This window comes from Epinephelus lanceolatus, chromosome 10 (assembly GCF_041903045.1).
Source record: "Epinephelus lanceolatus isolate andai-2023 chromosome 10, ASM4190304v1, whole genome shotgun sequence".
Taxonomy (NCBI): Eukaryota; Metazoa; Chordata; class Actinopteri; order Perciformes; family Serranidae; genus Epinephelus; species Epinephelus lanceolatus.
In genome coordinates, this window is record NC_135743.1 from 46,062,931 (window position 1) to 46,079,091 (window position 16,161).

A 16,161-nucleotide genomic window follows, 5' to 3' on the forward strand; every position below is an offset into this window, starting at 1 on the left:
TTGTTGTCAGAATTAAAAAAACGAAAAATGACAAAACCAAATTCAAATAACAGCCTGATTTTGGTTTTTTGCAGATTCATTTTTTCATCTATTGTTTTGGACAAAAAGTAGAATGGCAGTGACATCAGAGGCGGAAGTAACTTCAAAATAAAAGACAGGAAGATAAGATTGCCTATAAAACTTATAAATATCCTATAAAACTTATATCTTAAAATTCAAACAATGCCTGATCCTAGTGCTTTTTTTTTTTTTTTTTTTTAAAAATCGATTCACATGAAAATCGCGATCCTTTTCTTCGACAATTCCGCATCAATTCATTAATGCAAAGAATCAATTTAAAAAAAAAAAAAAAAAAAAGCACTAGGATCAGGCACGTTTGATTTTAACGATTCCTGTTCTGATTCTTTTAAGAGGTGGGTTCAAAATGTTTGCATTGTCTAAATGAGGTGAGTTGTTTTTCGGCGGCTTCTTTGTTGTTTTTCGGCAGCTTCTTCGTTGTTTTTCGGTGGCTGCTTCTTCCTTGTTTTACTGGCGGTCGACGGACTGCAAACCAAAGACGAAGCACGGATTAAAATTGTTTACAAACTGTTTAGAGGAATCGAAATTAAAACTTCTTAATGATTCTGATGAAACGGAAATGTTAGAACAGGTTCAATTCGATTCTCAATGCCCAACCCTAAGCAGCACTTTTAATTTATTTTTTGATAACTTGAATCTATTATTCTTGATGTCACTGAGAACTCAGTTTTCATTTGTGCAAGTTAAGCATGAACAGATGTTACCTTTTGTCTTAAGTTTGCCTTTGTATGTTTGATTATTGCAATCAGTTGATTTGACTTTTTCAAATATAAAAATGACATAATTTTGTACATACTTTACTCTGCTTTCATGCCATAATTTTCCACACTGTCTCTCTTCATGCACAGCAGACTGGAGTAGACATTAAACACCCTATGTACTGAATCAAGAATCAATTTTTGAACCGGGAATCGTTTTGAATCAAGAATCGATTTTGAATTGAATCATGACCCCAAGAATCAAAATGGAATCGTGAGGTACCCAAAGATTCACATCCCTAGTCATCATGGCTCAGGCAGGATGAAGATGGGGCCTCCGCGCAGTCTGTGCTGCTCCTGAGAATCACCGGTCCAAACCTCCCGGCGGACACGTCCCCGGCAACGCTGAGCACAGCGAGAGTCTCCTGGCCGTTTCATTTTTAATTCCAGCCAGGACAAAACAGGAGTTTTTTTTTCTTGTGTTCATTGAAAAGTAAAGATTTGTTAAAAATTTGTTATCAAACTGCTTGTGGTCCCCACTTTACGCATGTTGTGGTCAACACAAGCCTAGCCTTAATACTAGTAACTTTAACTGGTACACACTACATTTTGAATCTGTCATTACTGTGCCACTTCAATATTATTCAGTTTGGATCATTAGATTAGTTATATTCAAAGTATAAACAAACTGAGGAACGTAAGGGTGACAATGCTGCTAGCATCGTGCTATAGGACTATTTAAACAAATACAACACAGACATCAATACAGTTGCTTGGTTTTATGGACTTGCAATCACATCCAGGTCATAAATGATAACATAGTTGTACTTTTTAATCCCAGTTTTCATGAAGTGGATATTTGTCGAGGCTCACTGTTGCAAGACTATGTTATCCCAGTACAGGTCAGGCCCAGCAGTAAGGAGGACCACCCTACACTCCGTCCATAGCAGTCCAGTCTGGAGGGCCTCAATGCAAAGGGCAGCAATGAGGAACCTGCACCTCACTGGGAGGTTGACATAAAAAAGTTTAAATTAAAATAGGAAAGGTTATTAGAACGTAACATAGCAGCTACTTCACTTGCCTTCATATGAACATTAAAGGTTCCTCATCACATTCTAATGTTCAATAGTAGCTAAGGTGTTTGTATTCATGTATTTATTAGTTTATTTGTGAGGGACAAGAAACATTAACAGGTTAAAAAAATATGAATCAGATGTGTTGCATACAGTTAGGGCTGCCACTAACATATATTTTTAAAAAATAATCGATTAATCATTGATTATTTTATTCGATTAATCAGATTTTGAAAAAAGGCACAGGATGTATTTTTGTGTGACATTTCTATTGTCAGAGTAGGTGATAAAACATTTTAAATACATGTAATTAAAATGCTGCCCATCTCTGCCAACAATGCATAGGCCTATGTGACACAACAATATAAAAGTATACAAGTAAATATAGACTGCATATAATTTGAATGGTCCGTATCAATAACCTGAAGAATTGCAGGTCTGTATAATCCAACAGAAACTAAGAGAAAACCAGGCATTCAATGACAGCAAATAAATCCATAGGCCTACTGCCATCTGCTGGTAAAAAGGACAAACATCAGCTTGACACTTCACTGACGCAACGATGCGTTATGGAGAAAACCCGTGTTAACAGTAACAACACGGCACACACAATAATTTATTATATCCTCGATTACTTTATTGCAAACAATTCGGTGAATGAATATTAAAACACAACCTTTGAGGGAATCCCTATACGTCCTTCATGGGAACAATATGCATGACGATTTAGTCTCTGAGCAGCAACGTTATGGTTGAACAAGTTTTACTGTAGCCATAAAATTTGCTATCATAACATTTTATTTCTATTTTTATGAATAAAAAGTTCCTCACGGCAATGGCAGGCAGCTTTTCAAAATGCGCAAAACATCAGGTGTAAGTGGAAATAAAAGATACATGAGAAAGTTTTATAGGATATTTATAAGTTTTAGGCAAGCTTATCTTCCTGTCTTTTATTTTGAAGTTACTTCCGCCTCTGATGTCACCACAGTTCTACTTTTTGTCCAAAACAATAAATGAAAAAATCAATCTGCAAAAAACCAAAATCAGGCTGTTATTTGAATTTGGTTTTGTCGTTTTTCGTTTTTTGATTCTGATAACAAAAACGGAAAAACGGCTCAGTTTTTTCATTTTAAACCAAAAAAGGAAAAAAAAACGGGAAAACCATGGTATTTCCGTTTTTCGTTTTTGGTTTAAAACGAAAAAACGAACTGCCTGAAGGTACCCTGACCTTATTTGAATTTGGTTTTGTCATTTTTTGTTTTTTGATTCTGACAACAAAAACGGAAAAACGGCTCCATTTTCTCGTTTTTTCATTTTAAACCAAAAAGGAAAAACGGGAAAACCATGGTATTTCCGTTTTTGCGTTTTTTGGTTTAAAACGAAAAAACGAACTGCCTGAAGGTACCCTGACCTCCATCGTGGCCCATTTTTCAATTTTCTATTTTTGATGTGAGCATAAAATCAAAAATAAGAAAAACAAACCGTTTTTTGTATTTTTGAATGTGATTATTAAACGAATAATGAAAAAACAAACTGTTTTTTCATTTTTTGATTTTTGATTTTAAATTGAAAATGGAATGAACGAATGATACACGGACCTTTGTGGCTTAGTGGATAGGGCAGGCGTTGTTGCCGCAGTGGCCCGGGTTCAACTCCAGTCTGTGGCCCTTTGCTGCATGTCACTCCCTCTCTCTCTCTCCCCCTTTCTCGCTTGACTGTCCTATCGATTAAAGGCAAAATACCCCAAAAAATATCTTAAGAAAAAAAGAAAATAAGAGCTGTTATGTTAGAATGATCTACATAAGGAGCAGGTCTTTGTTTATGGAGGTCACCATGTTATACCGTCATGTTTCTACAGTAACCAAACACTTTCTCCAGATAGGGCCATTCACGTTTAAGAAGTAAGAAGCTCAACTGCAATGAGCAGTGCTGGAGTTACACTGGTCCAGAACATAAAACTCCTCTATTCAGTGTTTCAGTTAGTTTAAATTGCCTGGTCCATTTGTTTTGGAGAGGAAGAGACCTCTGTTGATCATTTGGCTCATGGTAAAAACCTGCTGAATGTTAGGATTAGGACATGGTAAGTAAAAAATAACTTACGTGAAAAGAGGGGTGAGCTCTCAGTGGCATGTTGTGAGTGATACATGAAACTGCTTTATTCAGTGATTTTAGCGGTTTTGTGCACCTGGTCAGTTTGTTTTGGAGAGGAAGAGACCCCTGTGGATAATGCGGCTCCTTAAAAAATACTTTCTGAACAACAAACACTGATGGAATTTTAACTGGGAGAAGTTTCAGATGGTTGCCATCCTCACTGCTAGATGCCATCAACTCCCCCTAAATCTTAAACACCGAACCCTGAAAATTTGCAAATGACTACATGATGTTTTAATAGTGGCTAAAGACTTCAATCCTATTTATAATATTGTATACCAAGATCATAATGGCCAAGATAAACACACTGTTGACCTATCCTGTTAGCAACAGGTTGAGATGTAACTGAGCAAATAATCCAAATTATGTCATGAGTGAAGCAGCAGCTGGATTTTAGAATGGGCAGGAAAAGCAACATTTTCAAACACATACTACACCTGAGACCTACCCACTGCTGTTAATGTGGCTGCTACTGCTTTACATAGCAATGATAGTACAAAGGCAGTGTTAACTATGTGTGGTAGAAAAAAAGTACGAGACTGCACTCACTCTGTAGCTTGTCCAACAGCTTTGTTCGGGATGCCGTGCCTTTGCCTTCCCACTCTGCTTTGGCTCGCAGGTCCTCCGCATGACTGCACATCAGGTACCTTCAGAACACATGATGACATTTTCTCAGCTACTGTCAAACACACACACATCTGCTTTTACAAATCTATCAATCTGGGCCTGCCCTGTCATGCAGCTCATATAATAAAGGCTCCCCTTTGACAATTACTACATAAAAAACAAGCAGGAAAATGTAACTAAATTTTAAATGATACACTAACACCAGTGTCACTTTGTTTTTATATTTATTGATGTCATTACTGCCCATGACAAGTCTAAAACCACAAGTGTATCTAATAAGTATATATATTCTATAATGGGATATTGTGAGTATAAAAATATTAACAAAAAAAACTTCTGAGAATAAAGTCGTGAATTTGTGAGACAAAAAATTGCATCTTCTGTAAGATTAAAGTGGCAAGTTTACAATAAAAAACTTAAATATTCCTTTAGTTTATAAAGTAAAAATGTGACTTCAAAGACATTTATGACCCGTCCAATCTGAATTAAGACCTTTTAGGGCCTTTTATTAGAAAATGCATATAAACATAGTTAAGGACTTTTTAAGGGCCTGTGCCCACCCTGGTGGATAGGAGGGGGTTAATACACCTAAATATAGACCAAATAAATAAACACACTCTTGATCTAAGTACAGCGTATTGATTTAAAATAAAGTGCAAGCCCACTTGCCAGATGTTTTTGAAAAATATTAGATTCAAACTCTATTCAAACATTATTTCAGCTAGCGGGAAGAAGAGAAGAATGGAATGCAGGAAGAAAATAAAGAAAAGTGATGGTGAACAAAATGTTTTCACACATCGATGCATCGAGCTACATTACATCGACAGATACAAAAAATAAATTTGCCTTCACGTATAAGGTTATCCATGGAAGAATACAGTAACAATTTCATTACAACAAAGTCCATGACTTTTTCAAAATTTTCAATATTTTTTATTAATTCAATGACTTATCCAGGCCTGGAAAATGTGATTGTGAAATTCCACGAATTTTCCAGTTCTTCCATGACCGTGGGAACCCTGCCCCCATTAGCCTCAGTCAGTGATGTACGTCCCTGTGTGACTGGTGTAAGCTGTGCAGCCTTCAGCCACTATTGGAGTCAAGTTCTGCTGATAACAATAGCTTATAAAACATCCTATTAGCACCGATTACTAAGGAGAATTCTGTCACTATGGCGGCATCCATTCCTACATCTTAACATGTAATATTCACTTCAGTTTAAATTAGTGTCTTATTACCACCTTTTTCTCATAATTGCCCCAGCACCAAATCTGACTTTCTAACACGTAATGGTAAATACTTTTAAACAAATTTAAGGGTTGTGTCATGCAGACACAGTTGTGTGTTCCTCAAACACACTGATGAGGTGATCCACTCTTTTCTCTGTCTGTGCTTACACAAAATGAGTAAAAAAAAAAAGATGTTACTAATCTGATGATAGAAATGTGCTCCCTACACTGTGACAAGAGAATTTTGTAGCATTAAGTTGTTACATTTTACTCATGTAACTGCTGGCTAGTTAGCTAACTAGCTTGGTAATTCCACCATGCTCTCACGCTACACTGGTTACAGCAAATGAGTTATACAGTAATACGAGACTGTCAGCGTCCACAGCTCTGTCAGCTTGTCACCACCTATTTACTTCAAAATAGCAACAGCCAGTGGGGAAACACCAACACCAATGTCATCAATAACTTCAACCATTGGTGTGACTTCAACACTTCCTCACTCAGTCACTCACGGACAGACTTCCACATTTGTAGGGCTGGCTTCACATCTGCGGTCCAGCCAAAATGTATCATCTCAGTGAATATCCAGATTTTTATCTTGTAAATTATGACTTTAGTCTTATCTCCCATGGCTCTGTATTTTTCATTATTTTTTTATTTTTAGGGCCTACAATGGCTCCAATACGCTGTAATAATATTTGGCTAGCTTTAAAAAGTCTGACATTTATAGGTTGTTTTTAGTTGTATCATCTTCACAGCATTAGAGTGAAGAAAGCTTGCAAAAAGCTGCACATGAAACATTACGCATGAAGCCCTACTGGCTTTGGGAGGCTTTGGTCAGTCTAGTCCAGAGTTCAGTATCTCACATCAAGAATATCTACCACATGCTAAATTTGCTATGGATACTCAAGGTCCCCAGAAGATGCTGTCTTGTGTTCTTGTTGCTTATAGTGACTGAAACTCTCCACTAGCTCTTTCCTCAGGCCAAACTGTCAACTATGCATTTAAGATACTGAACCTCAGTCTGGAACTTTATGACCTCACAGTTTTTCATGTGATTACAAATTTGTGTGATGTTTTGACATAATTGGCATATGAGATCTTGAATTTTGGCCAAAAACATGCTCATCTTTGAGTCCAAGAGGACATTTGTGCCAAATTTGAAGAAATTCCCTCAAAGTGTTCCTGAGACATCGCCTTCACGAGAATGGGACAGATAGACTTACATATGTTTGCATGGACAGATAACCTGAAAACATAAAGGCTCTGTCCACGGCTTGTCGCTGGCACAGAGGCATAATGAGTGACATTTCACATTGTAAATGTTGTAAAATTCTCCCTGTAAATGATAATTCTGCTTCCATTGGCATTCCAGAGTATGTCGTAACTTCCCTGTCCGCTGGTGAACTAACCCGCTCAGAATGTGGATTCGCTCTGTGTTGTACTTGAGAGGAGTGAGCTCAGCTCGGAGGACCTGCAGGGCCTCCAGAACCTTCCCATCCTCCAAATACTCCAAATACTTCTGCTGCAGCAACAGGAACTTCATCCGCTGTACAGGAGGACAAGGGGCAGACAAAGCAAATACATGAAAAAGGACATTAGTCATCACAGCTTGTGTGTTCTGCAACATTTACCCACAAAACATCAAGAAAGAATATTGTTCCATTATCAAAATTCCAATACTTCATTACAAACACACATGCAGGAATTTAGTGTTTATTTTTTTCTATTCAAACAGACTGTACATAAATGTGTTCTGTACATTTGGTAAATGTGTATGAAAGTATCCATCAGTTAATGAAACTCTGAGCATCACATGTTTGGAACACACTTCCAACTGACAGGGCAATGACTGTGGTACTTACCGTAAATATGAAAATGCTGATTTTGGAGAACACTGTAAACATGATCTCAGGATCTCATCTTGCTCTGTGCATCAGTGTCTACCTAGAATATTTGAAGTGTTTAAAGTGGTTGTCTGTTGAGGTGATGGCCAATCATATAACTGTCTCTGCCCAGTTTGTTGTCATTACAAAATATACGTGCCATTGAGGGAAAATTATGTTAAATAAAAACTAGGGCTGTCAAATGATGAATTTTTTAAATTGTGATTAATCACTGAATGTCAATAGTCAATCGTGATTCATCGCATGTTTAAAATTTCATTATTAAGCATTTGTATGGAAATATCTCAGCACACCCAAAAACAGCAGGTGCGTAGAAGAGAGGCTGTAACCCCAAAATATATAAAAATCAAAAAAAGTGTCCCGCACACTGTCTCACGATCTTATTTTCATTTCAACGTTTAACGTTGCTTAAATAAATTTTATTATTAAGCATTTCAAAACAGTTTTAAAGTCCTTATGATCAAGGTGAAGTCGTTCTAACCAGAGTGTCTTGATTGGAAATCAAATGAATGCAAAGAAACGTACTTTCTGATGTTGACTTTTAAAGTCATTCCTTGCAAATCAGTGCTGCACTGCTCAATGGCGCCACCAGGGGGTGGCCATGCCCCCCCCACCCCACCCAATAAATTTGCTAGCCACCCCACTCGCCAGTGGGGACCAGGCGTTAGTGCCCTGTACCTCCCATAGGTCCGACTACCCACTAATCCGACCATGCAGGTCTACGGCAAGTGTTATTGTTTTAGTCCCATAATGTCGACCGCCCATTAATCCGACCATTTTAACGCCATTATTCCGACCGTCGGATTTCATACCCAGTAGTGCGACCTCCCGTTACTCCGACCACAGCACTTCCAACAGAAGCTGTCTGTGCATTTCTCCCTCACTGCGCCGGCACGGACTGTGAGGACAGTTGCGTTTATCTCATCGACGGGAAATCACATCCATCTGCTATATGTGACATACATGCTCTTATTTGGATAACACATCCTGGTATTTCCCACACATAAACCCTATTGACAGCATAATGCGCTCTGGCTGCAGATGTATATTAAGCAATAATCCATTCTTGCAGCACGTCTACAGAAAGTATTTTGTTAGAGACAAACCATCCATCCGTCTGTCATCTCACCTGTACTAACGTTTTGCCTAGCCTTGACCAGCGAATTCATCAGTTTGTAATAATTCGCCAACAACAGAAACTGAGGCTTATGTCACAACGCTACTTTTACAGGTCACGGGAGGCACAGGTTCATAGTGCCAAGCTAAAACCCCAGATATAACATGAAACCCCAGAAAAACTTAACTGTTTTTTCTTTTAAAATGCAGCAATAAACTGTATAAAAACAAAAAGGACTCGTATGGTTAGTTTAACTCAACAACTTTAGTGTAATTAAATTAAATCAAACTCAAATTAACACGCGTCTGGCTCGGATGATTCACTCAATTAACACAGCGTCTCATGCCGATACAGAAAACAAATAACCCCCACTGTGCATTTACTGCTTGTTTATTAATTCCAGTCACGTTTTATGTGTGTGAGATCCTGCTTGTGTGTGCATGCACCTTGAATATCATATGTGAGGCTATTTCAAAAATAAAATGGTGGTGAAAATATTTAACTTTGCTAGACGGCATTTCTCTGAGCCATTCATTAAAAGGAAATAATTTATTTGCTGTGGAAAGAAGGCAACATAATGTGGAATTATAGGTTAAACAATCTTTGCTTCCTTTAATTTAGTTTGGATAACAGTAGTAGCCTAATAGTAGCTGCAGCAGCAACAGCGTTAGTTGCCAACAGCTGTCTTGTTTTTATTTCTTTATTACAGATATGCAAGGCTATTTGGCCATGGTAATCGCCACTTGCTGTTGGTTTGCAGGACTTCTGTTTTTCTGCTGATGTTTTTTTTTTTATCTATGTACACTGTCTTGGTTCGTCATGTCAGATGTAGTGAGTTTTGGAGTATAGACATTTGTTTGTTTTTGTATCTTCAGCACCAAGGACAGCGCTTAAAGTGATTTTGTTATAACCGCTGCCTGTAACAGGCTCGGGGACATCTTCAGCACCAAGGACAGCGCTCAAACTACGGTAGTTCTTGTCTGCTTTTGTCAAAATCATTCTTAATCATTCCACTTATATGGCTCTGCTTCACCTGGTTGATAAAGTTACCTCTGCACTTGAAAATAATGAATTTACCTGTAGTATTTTCATAGACCTTTCAAAAGCTTTTGATACAGTCAACCATGATATTTTATTGGAAAAGTTGTATAAATATGGTTTTCATGATACTACGTATAAATTATGTTTCAAATAGAAGACAGTTTGTTTGTGTTAAAGGTTGCTATTCCAACAAAGCCAGTCTTCTCTGTGGGGTTCCACAGGGGTCCATTCTTGGACCATTATTATTCCTTATTTATATTAATGATTTATCAAATGTTTCAAATAGTCTTTCTCCAATAATGTTTGCAGATGACACAAACCTAGTTCTCTCTCATTCAAATTTATTTCAGTGATTAAAGATGTTAATATTGCCTTAGCTGCTTATGCTACATGGTTCAGATTAAATAAACTATCTTTGAATATAAAAAAAGTCCAACTTTATAATTTTCAGTGGCAAAAAATCATATCCTAATTTTAAAATTAAAATTGAGTCTGTTGAGTTGTCCCAGGTGTTAACCACAAGATTCTTGGGAATTATTGTTGATGAGAGATTGAATTGGAGAGAACAAACTGACTGGGTCACCAGAAAAATAAATTTACTTTATTTTGACTTACTTTAAATCAAATTCACAGATTCACTCTTACTCAACCCGCCACTCCTCAGATCTTCATCCTCCCAGATTTCTCTCTCGTAGAGGTCAATTTTTGATAAGATTTAGGGGCACTAAATTATGGAATGTTTTTTTCCACCTGGTAAAAAAATCTTCCTCTATAAAATGTTACAAAAGATGTTTAAAAGATCATTTAACTGCTGTATTGTAACTATTTTCCCTAATGTATTATTGTTCATGTGTTATTGTTATTTTATTTTATTTATTTCATTTGTTTGTTATTGTGTCACTCACACGTACCATTATTGTTTGCTCATGAGTCCATTCAGAACACTCATGTACACACACACATCACACATTCACATTCATATGTATTTATTTTGATTTTTGTTATTTTTATTTACTTTATATATTTAGTTTGCCATCATCATTTTTTGTATGTTAATTTTGTGCTCTACATAACATTGTGAAATTTTAAAATTTAGGTGGAGGCTTCAAATAAGCCTACTGGGTTTTTCGCCTCTTCCTGCACCATGTACTATTTATCTGTTATTCTTGTGTATTTTTAAACTGTGCAAAATAAAATAAACTAAAACAACTAAATACCAGGATGTGTTATCCAAATAAGGGCATATACATCACATATAGCAGATGATGTGATTTCCTGTCGATGAGATAAACGCAACTGTCCTCACAGTCCGCGCATAGAGACATTGCAGTTGTTTAGTGGTACTGCTGCTCTGTGTTTACTGAAAGGGGAAAGTTGCCTGGTCCCCCCTGAAATGTAACGTTACTGTGGTCGGATTTTTGGGAGGGCGGACTAATGGGATTCAAATACTAGGTCGGACCTTTGGGAATTTCAAGAATTGTAAATCTAATTATTTTTGTATTACATTAAGCAAAGATATGAGAGTTTGTTACACATACTGTGTAGCCTGGTAATCAGAATCAGAGACTATTGATCCCTGGTGGGAATTTTTTTTTGTAACTGTAATAGTTTTTTTGTATTACATTAAGCAATGATATGAGTGTTTGTTAAACATACTGTATAGTCTGGGTCTGAGTATTTCTGTACTTGCTTCTGTTTGTATCTGCCAGTGCCTGCTTTTTCCCAGTAATTGTTTTGATTACAATAAATGTACACCTTTAAATTAAGCTGTATATGTGTCTTTTTAAGGATAAGGATAACTAGCCTATTTTAAAAACAATGAATCCCCTAACAATCGTGATTTCCCAAAACTGAATAAATACCACACATAGCAACACAAAACTGCTTTGCTAGCTCAATCATGTTGTAACTAAGACATCTGCTGGAAAAAATATTTTTTTCACGGACCATTTATTGAGTTACTGAGTTATTACAGGCACCGCTAACGGCTAAAGGCTAACAGCTAACAGCTAACGGTTAGCCCAGCTAATCTACAATAACCATGTTATTAATTACAAAACGTGCACACAGAAATAGTAATGTTTGTTCAATCATTGTATTTATAGACAAACATCAGATTAGTCTAAACGGTGATATAGTGACCTGAAAAATGTGATATATATATACACACATTATATTACACATATATATATATATATAGGTCACTCTTGTAAAAGAGGTTTTTAAATCTCAATAAGTTTTACCTGGTTAAATAAAGGATAAATAAATAAAAATAATATATATATAATATATATATATATAATATATATATAGCTAAACTCTGCTGGTTTTCTACCCGGAAGTATTTGTGAACAACAAGGCGATTCCCTGTATTTACTGCTACAGCCTCAGGGGGCGTGTTTGTAGCAGGGATAGCTTCGTTTGTGAAGCCTAGCTCCACAATTCAATTGTAAATGGTTTTTTACACATTTTGAGGAATACTTTTATGACCTATTTAAAGCTATAGTTGGTAATGTTGGAGAGCTAGCAAGATTTGAAAGCGGCACCTCCTCTAAACTCCACCCCCTCTTCCCCCTCCCGTCAGTGCTCCGTCCAAAGCCACGGCCCCACACAAGCTTGAACGCGCATCCTGCAGTCGGCAGGGCAGAGTAATTAAATAAGCAAATAATTACCTGTCCAATAGAAAGACAGCAACCTCTGCATCACTTTTCAGGCCCTTCAGCTCCCTCAGTTGTCTCCACCGTTCAAAAGCTGCACGGATGTTGATGTCTGGTTTGTCCTCTCGCTTTATCCAAAGCCTTTTTCCTCGCAGCCTTTTCTGCCTCTGACTTTCCTTTCTCAGCCTGTTTAGCGGGGCGAGCCGTTACAAATAACGCTGGAAGTGATACTTTTGGCTGCATTTTCTCTGCCATTGTTCAGCAAACTCCTGCTAACTTGGTATTTCTGCTGAGGAGTGTGCTGAATATTTTTGGCAACGGTGACACGTGATGAGTGCATGCAGGGAGGGAGGGACGGAGGGGGGCTCGGGCAGGACGAGACATGAAGGCATCTGATTGGTTCTTTCCATTCGCACCGAATGGCAGGGATTGGTCAGAGTTTTTACAGGCCTGCAGCTACCACAGGTCTGGTCTGATTTTTTTCATTCCTTTTTCTGAACACATTATGTATTGACTACTCTCAGGTTGGAAGGACCATTTCACCCAATATAACAAGAAGTGTTTCTGAACAGGATTACCAACTGTAACTTTAATGTGTTTAGAAGAAAATGACAGAATTTGCTTTACACTGACTTTAAGTCTTTCTAATAGTTTTCTACCAGCCTATACTACAACAGTATAATAAAATCCTGAAATTATGGCTTTTAGTTTTGGTGTGCCACCCCAAGATTTTAAGTGGCCCCATCTGGCCACCCCTATGAAAAATTTCTGGAGGCGCCCCTGGCACTGCTACAACAGTGTGGTCTTGAAACCATGACTTTAGAGGTAGGAGACAACTTCAAAGGGCTGATTCTGTCATATACAGTGCTTTTTTTTTGGAAAGAAATACATAGTTCCAGATAAATACTCTGATATAATTTTGTTTATTAACTGACATCCAATGATGCTCAATTAATGCAACAGCATTTTCATTTTTCGGGAGTTCCAGTTTAGTTGCTTTCTCTGATTAATACGGGTCCTGTATAACTGAAACTATTGTATTGCCGGCAGTAAGACATATGACCAGTTACAACATGCCAACCTGAGAACATCCTCTTGTATGGTGGTGTGTCTGTGTTGCTTTGCAGATGTACCTCAATAGTTCTTTGTTATCTTTGGCGATGCAGTTTCCCGCTGACATCAGTCTGATTAGTTACATCTGTATGCTTAGCTCGTAGGCGGTTGCTCAAACTCAAAATATTTACTTACTTAACTTATTTACTATTTTGAACACTTAATAGTACTGCACATTGTTCTTGACAATTCATACATCTGCACAAAATCTTGACTGTTATGGAGGTATTTTTGTGTCTTTTTGTTGCAATCATATAAAACTGTTTTGAGAGCATATTTCTTGAACTGCAATCAAAAATCAAGTTTATAAGTAAAAACATGTGATCATTTTGCTTATAAATCAGTCCTCTTTGCTTGCAAGTTAAAAACTTTTGCTTGCAGATCAGTCCTATTTGCTGGCGAGTTTAAAAACTTTTGCTTGCAAATTCAACTGCACTTAATGGGCGGGGCCTATGCTGATGGATGAGAGAAGAGTTTCTATTGGTGGGTTTGACGTGGCTACATACTGAGCGGGCTGCACCCACGATTCCCTCTCTCCCATTGGAAACGCTCAACAATCGGCATTACTGCTACACCCCAGGGCATCGATGGTACTGACGGTTACGCCATAGAATAGTTCTGCCCTGGCTAAACAAAATCTACATGCACCAGTTCAAATAAAACATTCTTGCTATTATTAGGCCTAGTCCACACGGACCCGTGTACTTCTGAAACCGTGTATTATTCTATGCAATTTGGCTGTTTGGCCACACCCAACTGCACTTTTGGGCCCCCAAAACTGCGTTTCTTTGAAACCAGAATCCAGGGTGAAGTTTTTGGAAGACTCTGGTGCCAGCGGTTGCGTGTAGATAGGATAACCGCAGTATTTTATTACCTGTCTCCATTGTTTGACGTCAGAGTGATGGTAAATAGCTCTTTTATGAAAGTTTACTAACTACTAAAATCCCACATCCTGTGTTAAATACAATGTATCTTAACTATATTTACAATGAAGCTTGATTCTGCACTATGCACTTAGCCCATATGTGAATGTTTACCGTTACTATGGCAACAAGTGAAAGCTGACGTTAGCGTCAGTTAGCTTAGCTCAATCATCCGACAAACAATAACCCATAAAATTATAATTCAACATATTTAAACAAAATCAACAACAGCTACCAACAGTTACAGTCTTTAAAACCTTAGCTAATGTGTTGTCACAGGTTAGATTGTCAAAATTAAAGTAATAACAGCTTAAATCCCTGAGGAACTACACTAGCATTAGTGATGGTTGCATCCACTTGTATGCAGTTACCTTACGTTACAGTTACACAATATAACAAAGCACAATACAAACCATAAAAACAAATTATCTATTAAGGGTACACTCCTAAAATCTGAAGGTGCTTAGGTGACATTTACCCACCTGAAAGAATAAATGAAAACAAACAGTGATTTTGCTGGTCTTCAGTAGCTTTACTCTAGGTTTAACTGCCAACTGAAGAACACAGCGCAAACCAACCGTTTATATACCGAGATTTGCTCTCGTGCCTTTACTCAAATCAGTTATGCTTTAAATTGAATGGGGTATATCTGTATAGTATCTGTAAAGATACAAAATCAATATCCTATGCATAAAATAATGTCACAATTGAGTGGGCAGATACACATAAATACCCTATATGTCACACTAACTTTATTTGTGAGCGTGCTATCTGCTGTCTTTGGATATCATATGCATAAAATAATGTCACAATTGAGTGGGCAGATACACATAAATACCCTATATTTCACACTAACTTTATTTGTGAGCGTGCTATCTGCTGTCTTTGGATGGCATATCCAGCTGCTTGACCTAACGACCAACGAAGGAGGCTGCTCCTGTTGCTAGCTACCCCAACTACACTACCACAAAAGCAGCAACAGGCCTGCCAACGGAGGTTCTGGATCCGGCCGGGTCGGACCTCCATTGGCAGGCCCGTCGCTGCTTTCGTGGTAGTTTAGTTTGTCTTTCAGGCGCCTCTGCTGTTGAATTAGGTCGCGCTACTTTTTTAGATCGGGTTGTTTTTATTTTCCGCACTTCCCTATTCCGGTATTGACTCTGACTTCTGATTGGTTAAAATGGCCTTTCCGTTAGAAGTTACATCACCACCTACTGCTTTGGCATGTGTATCATATTTTTTTATCAGACCACTCGTGTGGATGAATTTTTTTTGGAAACAGGAGCCCGAAAAACTTCGGTTTCAGAATTGATTTTCGCCACAGCTCCCGCACTGAATTCCCTGTGAACTACAGAACTCCCATGTTGCTTTGCAAGCGTACTAGGCTGATGAGTAGAAATTGAGAAACGAATGTGTAATGTAATGCTAAATGACGATGATGATGTTGCACACTCTTGTACAGTAGGTGGCGGTATGCACCTTTAAATTGTTTGCAATCCGCCAACCGAGAGAAGAAGAAGAAAAAAATGCTTTGCAAGCTGTCATTCCGA

At 37.7% G+C, this 16,161-nt stretch overlaps 1 protein-coding gene across 5 annotated transcripts in view; it reads right to left on the bottom strand.

The window, feature by feature from the left end:
* The window catches only part of wdr26a (WD repeat domain 26a), a 167,137-nt gene that overhangs the window by 92,491 nt on the left and 58,485 nt on the right, over positions 1-16,161 (bottom strand). For all 5 annotated transcript variants that reach the window (XR_004502331.2, XM_033638675.2, XM_078172043.1 and 2 more), the window contains exons 4-5: positions 7,269-7,405; positions 4,550-4,647 (exon numbers count right to left, since the gene is read on the bottom strand). Coding sequence is in view for 4 of the 5 variants with exons in the window: in XM_033638675.2 (XP_033494566.1) it covers positions 4,550-4,647; positions 7,269-7,405 (235 nt within the window). In the remaining variant the exon portion in view is untranslated. The remainder of the gene's footprint in view (positions 1-4,549; positions 4,648-7,268; positions 7,406-16,161) is intronic.